Here is an 11,368-nt window from a genome sequence, read left to right on the forward strand (position 1 = left end):
TGATTAAAATGGGCAGGTACATGGACAAAAAATGCATGTCTGACAAGAACTGGCCCCTTGCCATAAGTCAGTGTGAACAATATGGAAAAACTGTTTGCACATGTTGGACAGCAGACAGTACAACCTGAGATAATTTAGAAAGGGAAACAAATAAGATCAACCCCATAATTACTCTTCCTACACTTAAGGGCAAAGAGTTTTAACCAAAGCATTCCACAGCAGTCTTGCTAAACTGGGAAGAGAGACTGGAGTTTTGGTAACTAATAACACTGATATTTTCTAGGTTAGGTAATAATGAGAAAGTATTTGTGGAGAAAAGGAGCTCCAGAAATACACACAGACGTCTCCTCAAGTCTCTGCTAAATAGAAAGCTGTGTATGCACAGAAAGATGTTCCAGAGAGAAAGGAGAATAAAGAGCAGCTACTGGGGAAAGAACAACTGCAGAGGAACAGTGAACTCAGTGAAGATGCCAGAGCTCACACAGCACTGGGAGGTATCTGAGCTCTGACCAGCCTGAGGAGAGACACCTCATTGAACATCTTGGGCATTCAGCAGAGACCCCAAAAAAGCCATACTTCAGGAGTAGAATTAATGCATTCCTAGAATAAAGTCTACTCTGGAAACACCCCAGAAAAGCTTAGAAACCAAGTCTAAAAAGATCCAAGTGATCTCCAAGTAAATTAATTGCCCGTCAGAAGAAAACATAACCTCTTCAGAGGTAAACAACATTAAATCTCTCAATTATATGGTATCCACAATGTGTTACATACGTTTAAAAATTTGCTGAACATACAAAAAGCATTTAGTGTTATCCATAACCAAGAGAAAAATCAGTCGATACAAATAGACCCCGAAATGATAAAAATAACAGAATTGGCAAGGAGATTTAAAATGTATGTATCAGAATTGTGTTCAAGGATTTAAAGAAAGCATGAACAAGAAATAAATAAATGGATAATATCAACAGAAAGAAAAATTGTAAAAGGACCAAATGGAAGTCAAGAACTAAAAAAAGAGATATCTCTTTAATGAGAAAATCACTAGATGGCCTTATAATCATACTAGATAGTACAGATGATAAAGCTAACTAGAATGAGTGTGCTGTACAAACCACAGCACACTCATACAGAGCCTGAGCAGATAAATAAGCAGAGCCTCAAGGACATTTATGAAAATATCAAAATATTTAATATATGTTTAAAGCAAGTCACAGAGGAGGGGAAAGAGATGTTGGAACAGAAAAAATACTTGAAGCAGTGATGGCTGATGACTTTCTAAATACAGAAAATATGATAAACTCACGTAGTCAAGAAGCTCAATGGATCAGATATAGGATTTTAAAAAGTAAAACTGTATGATTTAGTTGGACACATCATAATTAAATTGTCCATAATCAAAGATAGAAAGTAAAATCTTATTTGAAGCCTGAGGGAAAAAGCATACCTTTACATAGAGTAAAAGTGACACAAATGACTGATGCCTTCTCGTCAGAAACAACACAAATCAGAAACAATAGAATAACAGCTTTAGAGTGGTAAGAAGAAAAAAAGACCAAATCAGAAACAACAAAATATCACATTTAGCATAGTAAGAAGGAAAACAAGATCATATCAGAAACAATGAAATACCACCTGTGGAGTGGTAAGAAGAAGAAAAGATCAGGTCAGAAACAATGAAATAACACACTAAGAAGAAAAAAAAGATCAAGTCAGAAACAATGAAATAACACACTAAGAAGAAAAAAAAGATCAAGTCAGAAACAATGGAATAACACCTTTAGAGTGATAAGAAGGAAAAAAAAAAACAGCAAACTTAAACGCTGTGCACAGCAAACAATTCCATTGAAAATGAATGTTATGTAAGTACATATTCTGTCATCCTAAAAACAAAGAACAAATAAAAGAATGTTTCATCAGCAGGATTGTGTAACAAAAAATGTGAAAGAATGCTAGATAAGTAGAAGAAAAATAATATGAGGATTCTGAGAGGTTGGAGCAACGTTCTTGGGTGGCATAAGGGGGAATGCATTCTCCAAGATTCCCCCAGCCTAGGGTCTTCACCTGTTGTGCCTCTTACTGCATTGTTTTCTGACTCCTCCATAGCCACTTGGCCCCTTCAGATCCCATAGTCTACCTAGCCATCTCCCTTTATGCCTTGGGTCCCGCTGTTCTTTCAACTCATCACCCATTCCTTCAGTCCCAGAGTGGCTGCAGCCAGCAGAGGATGGACTGAGTGCAGGAGAGGAGGTCCTGCCCATGAACCAATCCTAGAGAAGCAACATCCTGCCTGGGAGCTAGTTTTCCAGGGAAGCTTTTATAAGTCTTGTAGAGCCAAACCTCCTTGCTCTGCCAGATACAGTATTTATAGTAATACTATTTTCATGATTATTTTATATTGCAAATGTAGAGCATTTATGCTACACTATGAGTAGAGTGAGGGGGCTTGCATGGGATATATATAATCTTGGATGTCCTTTCTTCCTTGGGGAAATGTATTTGAGTTCCAACTTACCTATTACTATATAGTCCTATAGAGAGAGATACAAAGAGCTAGACAGACAGAGATACCTTTGTATGTGCATTAAAAAAATCTAAGATATATACTTCAAAATCTATGTCATTTATTCTGGAGGAAAGTATTTGGCAGAAGGTGAAAGGAGGATATTCTGATCCTTTCTTGTACAGACATGTATTATCTCAGTTTTTATAGAAAGCATATACTACTTTTGAGGTTTTAAAATAAAAATTATAATCTGTGATGTGTCCACACTTGTTTATAAGTTGAAGTTGAAGACCATTTGTGCTTATGGCAATATTACTGTATGTATAATGGGAATATTTCAAAGGTACTTGTTAACACTTTGTTACAGCAAACCATAGAGGGCGCTAAGTGCTCTTGAATCTTCTCCCATCTCTGGTGACTTGTATCGTTTTGAAACTTGCAGTGGCCTGACCAGGAACTACTGCAGAAATCCAGATGCTGAGATTCGCCCTTGGTGTTACACCATGGATCCCAGTGTCAGGTGGGAGTACTGCAACTTGACGCAATGTCCAGTGGCAGAATCAAGTGTCCTCACAACTCCCATGGTGGTCCCGGTTCCAAGCACAGAGGCTCCTTCTGAACAAGGTAAGATGTTTGTGATTAGACATCTATACACTGGGATGAAAAGCCATGGAAAATCTTACTGATGCAGAAGCCTTCAGTGGTACACTGGAGGGTTGGTTGAGGGTCTGTTATATGAAAGAAAGCCTCAGCGCCCTCTCTGGGGGATCCAGAGCTGTGATTTTTGGCACCCCATGAGGAGGCAGTGTCTTTAGGAAGGGCACAGTGTCTTTAGGAAGCGCACAGACCCTCCAGGGCACTGTACTTACCACTCCCCTGGTTATTAAGTGGGTCATTTCAGTGTCCTAGCCAAAATGGATATTCTAACAACCTGCCAAATATGTGAAGATTTCCAAGCCAATAAGCCTTTCTAGTGATTTCAGATAGACCTTTTTCATTGCAATCCATAGTATGCAGTCTTTAAGAATGTGGTCTTTGAGTATAATATCCTAGAGAAACCTAAGGAGACTGCATTCTTTTTAATTGTCCTGGGGCTACACAGCAGGAGGTAACCAACAAATGCTCTCTCTCCCTGGCCTACCTCAGTCTTTCACAGGCTCTATTCACATGGCTTTGAAGTTAGAAATTTCCAGGTGTTCTTGCCTCTTCTTCTCATGAAACTTGCATCGGCAGTGAATCTACAGAAGAAGAGGAAGAGAATTCTGCTTTGTTGCAATTCAGGATTCTGGGCACCAGAAGACTCTCTATCTCTCCTCCAAGGGAATAAGTTGTTTGTCTCTAACCCTCCTTGAGAAACAATGAGTCTTTGCCTGCACTTCTAAATGCAGGATGATTTCCTGCCCAAATTTTCAGAAGGTTAAGGCTTTTGCCTTGGTATGAGCAATGGTCTAGGGAAATGTGGAAGGGTCTCATGCCTGTTCCTGACTGACCACCAGTCACCTCCTACAGCCTGCACCAAGGAATGCATTGCATTCTGGTCTTCTGCCCTATGGTTCTCATGAAAACCCAGTAGAGATTCATAGGATGGAGCTGCACATGAATGTAATTTCCAGTGTCCAGCATTCTGCTCTGTTCTTTATCTTTAGATTTAAAAATAATGTTTCTTTGAACTTGTTAAAATTCTAGAATACTATGACTCTATTGAGTCTTTTCACATCCTTTTGCTACTAGTAGAAAAAAGAATAGTAATAATTTTCAGAGGCTACTGTCCAGTTTGTGACATAAATTGTCTCCCATGTTTCTCTGCTCATGCAATTACTATGATTTCTTTTATTTTAATTTCAGCACCACCTGAGAAAAGCCCTGTGGTCCAGGATTGCTACCATGGTGATGGACAGAGTTATCGAGGCACATCCTCCACCACTGTCACAGGAAGGAACTGTCAATCTTGGTCATCTATGATACCACACTGGCATCAGAGGACCCCAGAAAACTACCCAAATGCGTATGTATTTGATTAAAACCTTAAGAGAAGCAACAGCCAACTCAAATGTTGGTTAGAAGAGCTATGCTTTGAGTTCACTTCCTAGGGACAAATTTCTCTTAGACTCACATTTTGGCAAAATGTCTCAGGACTTTTGCTTTTGAGCAAAGAGTCTAAGAGAAGAGAAATTTTAGGCCTGGTATATTTCCTAATAGTTTTATGGAAGGAGCAGAATATACAGAGATGGTGAAGTCACATTCATGTAAAGCTCAGAAGATCAAATGACCAAATGCTTAAATACAGTACCATTCCACAATGCCCACTAAAAATCAATGTCATCTTTCACCCATGCAATTTTGTCATTCTAAACTTCAATTCCCGAAGGTTTGTTTGCCATTTTTGTCATGGGTAATGAGTAAAAAAAAATTAAGACATATAGATAGACATACACACACATCTGAATATTTATATATATGTCTGAATATTTATATACTTATATACAAATTTTATATTTAAATTTTTCTATAAATTTATATATTTTTAACATTTTATTAAAAATTATATTGTTTCACTATGTATGTCTGAGTATTTTTATATATTTTTAATATAACATTTTAAATATTTATATATAAATATTCAGGTATGTAACTGAATATTCATTTACACATACAAATATATATATTTGTGTGTGTGTGTATATATATATACCCATATATATATGTACACATACATACCTGTATAAACACACTGGGTCTGAAGCACCAGTGGTCTGAAAGGACATGTGTTACCAAGACATGAAGAGCAAAAGCAGGAAGGCAGATGAGAGTCAGAAAGTACACAAATGCTGAAAAGTAAAATGGACAGGTATGTGGACAGAAAGCAGGTGTAAGCATAACAGTCGTTTTGAAGCAAATGACTATAAAATATATGAAAATACTGTTTTCACATGTTGCACAACAGACAGTAGTAGTGTATTGAGATAATTTAGAACAGGAAACAAATGTGTTCAACTCCATAAGTATTCTGTATTTCATCATGGATTGAAGGGCAAAGAGATGGAGCCCAAGAGACCACAGCAGTCTTGATGAACTGAGAGACACCAGAATTTGGAATTACAAAGGCAGCTGGGATTTTCTATGATTGGTAATATTAAGAAAGAATTTGTGGAGATAAAGAGCTACAGTCATACACATAGAAGTTGCCTCAGTGTAATATAAACCTGCGTATGCACAGGGAATGATTCCACAATGAAAGCAGGACAAAGAACGGCTACTGGGGAAAGAACAACTACAAGGGAACAGTGAGCTCAGTGGAGATGGCAGAGCTCACAAAGCACTGGGAGATATTTGAGTTCTTACCAGCTAGAGAAGAGACTCATTGCAAATCTTGGGCATTCAGTAGAGATCCCAGAAAAGCCATTCTTCGGAAACAGAGTTGATGTATTTTAAGAGCAAAGTCTACTCCACAAAAATCCTAGCAAAATTGAAAAGCAAGTCAGAAACACCAAAATCATCCACACATCAATTAGTTGCCCATCAGAAGAAAACTTAACCTCTTCATAGGTAAACAACAAAACCAAATTGCTCAGTTGTCTGTTATCCACAATATGTGACATAAATTTAAAAATTTACTAGACATAAAAAAAGCATTTAGTGTGATCCATAACCAGAAGAAAAATCACTCAATACAAATAGACCCAGAAATGACAGAAATGATGGAATTAGCAAGAACAGTTAAAATATACATGTGATCATTTGTTCTTGTGATCAAATATCACAAGAGAGGAAAGAGATACTAGAACAGAAAAAGTGCCTGAAGCAATGATGACTTAAAACTTTCCAAATATGAAGAAAGTAAGAAACTCACAGATTCAAGAAAATTAATCAATCAGAAATATGATCTCGAAAAGTAAAAATGTATGATTTACTTGGGCAAATCTTGGTTAAATTGTCTAAAATCAAAGATAGCAAGGAAAATTTTATAAGCCAGAGGAAAAAACATTGTTTATGTAGAGGAATAGTTACACAAATGACTGATGCCTTCTCATCAGAAACAATTAAAGTCAGAAACAATGAAGTAACATCTTTAAAGTAATAGAAAGAAGAAAAACCAGAGAGGTGAGGGATCATGGTGGACAGAAGGCAGGACTAGATTGCAGCTCTGGACAGAGCAGCATGTGGAGGCTTGTATTGTTAATTTTACCCTGATATTGACTGTAAGAACAGACCAGCAATCCTGAGAGGACCCACAGACCCTGTGAAGGAAGCAGGCTGCTCCTGCAGGACCCAGGAGACACCCTAAATACTGTGAGTGTCCCAACTGCAGAAATGGCAAAGAGGGGGCCTTACTCCTTCAAACACAGCCCCCAACTGGAGAAACTGAAAGTCTGTTTGCAGGAGAAGTTCCCAACTTTACCTGGAGTTCAGTAAAGTCAGAGAGCTGAGCCAAGTGAAATACAGGGGTAGAGGAAGGAGCAGAGAAGTCCTGGGAGCTTGCTGGATCCCCAAGCAGCCCATTCCTGCCTGGCACCACAGGGATCTATCAGGAGGGTGGCCAGAGGAACAGAGGGTAAAACTCCACAGGGAAGACTGCTCTACCTGAATTTTGTAACAATTTGAACAGGGGAGAAGCCTCCTGGCCAGAACTTGGGGGAGGACATGAATCTGGCTTGCAGACTTCACAGGTGGGAGGACTAAAGCCTTTTTCCTTCACAGCTGGGAAGTAGAAAACCTCAGGCAAGTTTTCAAGCCTGACTTTCCCTCCGCCTGGAAATAGACTTGGGTCTGTTGGGGGGTGGGGGCCATAGTGGGAGTAAGACCAGCCTTTGGTTTGCATGGGTACTGGGTGAGGCCTGTGACTGACAGCTTTCCTCCACTCCCTGACAACCCATATGACTCAGCAGAGGCAGCCATAATCCTCCTAGGTACACAACTCCAGTGACCTAGGAACCTCACCCCCATCCCCAATGGAAGCTTCACTAAGACACACCCAAGGAAAGTCTGAGATCAGATATGCCTAGTCCCGCCCCCAACTGATGGTCCTTCCCTACCTACCCTGGTAGCAGAAGACAAAGAGCATATAATCTTTGGAGTTCTAGGGCCCACCCACCTCTAGTCCCTCTCCACACTACTACAGCTGATGCAGGAGGCCAACCAGCACAAAAATAGGGCATTAAACCACCAAAGCTAGGAACCCCTATGGAGTCCATTGCACCCTCCACCACCTCCACCAGAACAGGCACTGGTATCCACAGCTGAGAGACCCACAGATGGTTCACATCACAGGACTCTGTGCAGACAACCCCCAGTACCAGCCCAGAGCTGGGTAGACTCTCTAGGTGGCAAGACCCAGAAGAGAGGCAACAATCACTGCAGTTCAGCTCACAGGAATCCACATCCACAGGAAAAGGGAGAGAGTACTACATCAAGGGAACACTCCATGGGACAAAAACATCTGAACAACAGCCTTCAGTCCTAGACCTTCCTTCTGACACGGTCTACCCAAATGAGAAGGAACCAGAAAACCAACCCTGGTAATATGACAAAACAAGGCTCATCACATCCCTAGAAATCACACTAGTTCATCAGCAATTAATCCAAACCAAGAAGAAATCCCTGATTTATCTGAAAAATAATTCAGGAGATTAGTTATTAAGCTAATCAGGGAGGGAGCAGAGAAAGGCAAAGTCCAATGCAAGGAAATCCAAAAAAATGATGCAAGAAGTAAAGGGTGAAATATTCAACAAAATAGATAGCTTAATTTAAAAAACAATAAAAAATTTAGGACACTTTAGACATACTTCTGGAAATGCATAATGCTCTGGAAAGTCTCAGCAATAGAATTGAACAAGTAGAAAAAATAAATTCAGAGCTCAAAGACAAGCTCTTCAAATTAACCCAATCCAATAAAGACAAATGAAAAAGGATAAGAAAATATGAACAAAAATGACCAAATATAAGAATAATTGTGGCTCCCAAGGAAGAAGACAATACTAAAAACTTGGAAAACATATTTGGGGGTATAATAGGAAAACTTACCTGGCCTTGCTGGACACCTAGACATGCAAATACAAGAAACACAAAGAACATGTAAATACAAGCAGCACAAAGAACACCTGGGAAATTCATCACAAGAAGATCTTCACCTAGGCACATTCTCATCAGGTTATGCAAAGTTAAGACAAAGGCAAGAATCTTAAGAGCTGTAAGACAGAAGCACCAGGTAACCTATAAAGGAAGCCCTATCAGATTAACAGCAAATTTCTCAGCAGAAACCCTACAAGCTATAAGGGATTGGGGCCCTATCATCAGCCTCTTCAAACAAAACAATTATCAGCCAAGAATTTTGTATCCAGCAAAAGTAAGCATCATATATGAAGGAAAGTTACAATCATTTTGGACAAACAAGTGCTAAGAAAATTCACCATTACCAAGTCACCACTAGAAGAACAGCTAAAAGGAGCTTGAAATCTTGAAACAAATCCTAGAAACACATAAAAGTGGAACCTCTTTAAAGCATACATCACACAAGACCTGTACAACAAAAGTACAAGTTAAAAAGCAAAAACAAAAAACAAAACTAAAGTATGGAGGCAACAAAGAATACGATGAATGCAATGGTACCTCATATTTCAATACTAAAATTGAATCTAAATGGCCTAAATACTCCACTTAAAAGATTCAGAAAGAGTTGATGGCTGGCAAGATGGCTGAATAGGAACAGCTCCGGTCTGCATTTCCCTGTGAGATCAACACAGAGGGTGAGTGATTTCTGCATTTCCAACCAAGGTACCCAGCTCATCTCACTGGGACTGGTTAGACAGTGTGTGCAGCCTACAGAGGGTGAGCTGAAGCAGGGTGGGGCCTCACCTCACCTGGGAAGTGGAAGGGGTCAGTGAACTCCCTTCCCTAGCCAAGGGAAGCTGTGAGGGACTGTGCCGTGAGGATCAGTGCATTCTGGCACAAATACTATGCTTTTCCCATGGTCTTCACAACCCGTAGACCGGGAGATTCCCTGGGGTTCCTACACCGCCAGGGCCCTGGATTTCAAGCCCAAAACTGGGCTGGCATTTAGGCAGACACTGAGCTAGCTGCAGGAGATTTTTTTCATATCCCAGTGGTCCCTGGAATGCCAGCAAGACAGAACCATTCACTCCCCTGAAAAAAGGGCTGAAGCCAGGGAGCTAAGTGGTCTTGCTCAGTGGATCCCACCCCCATGAAGCCCAGCAAGCTAAGCTCCACTGGCTTGAAATTCTTGCTGCCAGCACAGCAGTCTGAAGTTGACCTTGGACACTCAAGCTTGGTGGGAGGAGGGGTGTCCACCATTACTGGGGTTTGAATAGGAGGTTTTCCCTTCACGGTGTGAGCAAAGCCGCTAGGAAGTTTGAGCTGGGCAGAGTACACTGCAGCTTGGCAAAGCCACTGTAGCAAGACTGCCTCTCTAGATTCCTCCTTTCTGGGCAGAGCATCTCTGAAAGAAAGGCAGCAGCCCCAGTCAGAAGCTTATAGACAAAGCTCCTATCTCCCTGGGACAGCAACTGGAGGAAGGGTTGGCTGTGGGTGCAGCTTCAGCAGACTTAAAGTTTCCTGCCTGCCAGCTCTGAAAAGAGCAGTGGATCTCCCAGCACAGCCCTAGAGTTCTGATAAGGGACAGGGTACCTCCTCAAATGGGTCCCAGCTTCAGAAGGTAATAGCAAGCTCCTCTGAGCTAAAGGAGCATGTTCTAACACAATGCAAGGAAGCTAAGAACCTTGAAGAAAGGTTAGAAGGATTGCCACCTAGAGTAAGCAGTTTAGAGAAAACATAAATGACTTTTTGGAGCTGAAAAACACAGCACAAAAACTTCATGACACATACACAATCAATAGCAAAATCAATCAAGTGGAAGAAAGGATATCAGAGATTGAAGATCAAGTTAAGAAGTAAAGCATGAAGACAAGATTAGAGAATAAAGAATGAGAAGGAATGAGCAAATCCTCCAAGAAATACAGGACTATGTGAAAAGACTGAACCTACCTTTGATTGCAGTACCTGAAAGTGACGAGGAGAATGGAACCAAGTTGGAAAACACTCTTCAGGATATTATCCAGGAGAACTTCCCCAACCTAGCAAGACAGGCCGACATTCAAATTCAGGAAATACAGAAAACGCCACAAGAAGAGCAACCTCAAGACACACAATCGTCAGATTCACCAAGGTTGAAATGAAGGAAAAAGATGTTAAGGGCAGCCAGAGAGAAAGTTTGGGTTACCCACAAAGGGAACCCAATCAGACTAACAGTGGATCTTCCTGCAGAAACCCTACAAGCCAGAAGAGAGTGATGGCGGGGGGGGGCAATATTCAACATCCTTTTTTTGTTATTGTTATACTTGTAGTTCTAGGGTACATGTGCACAAGATGCAGGTTTGTTACAAATGTATACATGTGCCATGTTGGTGTGCTGCAATCATTAACTCGTCATTTACATTAGGTATATCTCCTAATGCTATCCCTCCCACCTCCTCCCACCCCATGACAGGCCCTGGTGTGTAATATTCCCCACTCTGTGTTCAAGTGTTCTCATTGTTAAATTCCCACCTATGAGTGAGAACATGCAGTGTTTGGTTTTCTGTCCTTGTGATAGTTTACTCAGAATGATGGTTTCCAGCTTCATACATGTCCCTACGAAGGACATGAACTCATCCTATTTTATGGCTGCATAGTATTCCATGGTGTATATGTGCCACATTTTCTTAATCTCGTCTACCAGTGATGGACATTTCGGTTGGTTCCAAGTCTTTGCTATTGTGAATAGCGCCGCAATAAACATTCATGTGCATGTGCCTTTATAGCAGCATGATTTATAATCCTTTGGGTATATACCCAGTAATGGGATGGCTGGGT

The 11,368-nt window shown here is 40.6% G+C and overlaps 1 protein-coding gene across 1 annotated transcript in view; it reads left to right on the top strand.

Annotated features, from left to right (window-relative positions):
• The window catches only part of LPA (lipoprotein, Lp(a)), a 90,116-nt gene that overhangs the window by 42,127 nt on the left and 36,621 nt on the right, over positions 1-11,368 (top strand). Inside the window, exons 14-15 of the mRNA XM_011935091.1 lie at positions 2,946-3,127; positions 4,349-4,508. Coding sequence (XP_011790481.1) covers positions 2,946-3,127; positions 4,349-4,508 — 342 coding nt within the window. The remainder of the gene's footprint in view (positions 1-2,945; positions 3,128-4,348; positions 4,509-11,368) is intronic.

Source organism: Colobus angolensis, unplaced genomic scaffold, assembly GCF_000951035.1.
Source record: "Colobus angolensis palliatus isolate OR3802 unplaced genomic scaffold, Cang.pa_1.0 Scaffold14, whole genome shotgun sequence".
Lineage (NCBI taxonomy): Eukaryota > Metazoa > Chordata > Mammalia > Primates > Cercopithecidae > Colobus > Colobus angolensis.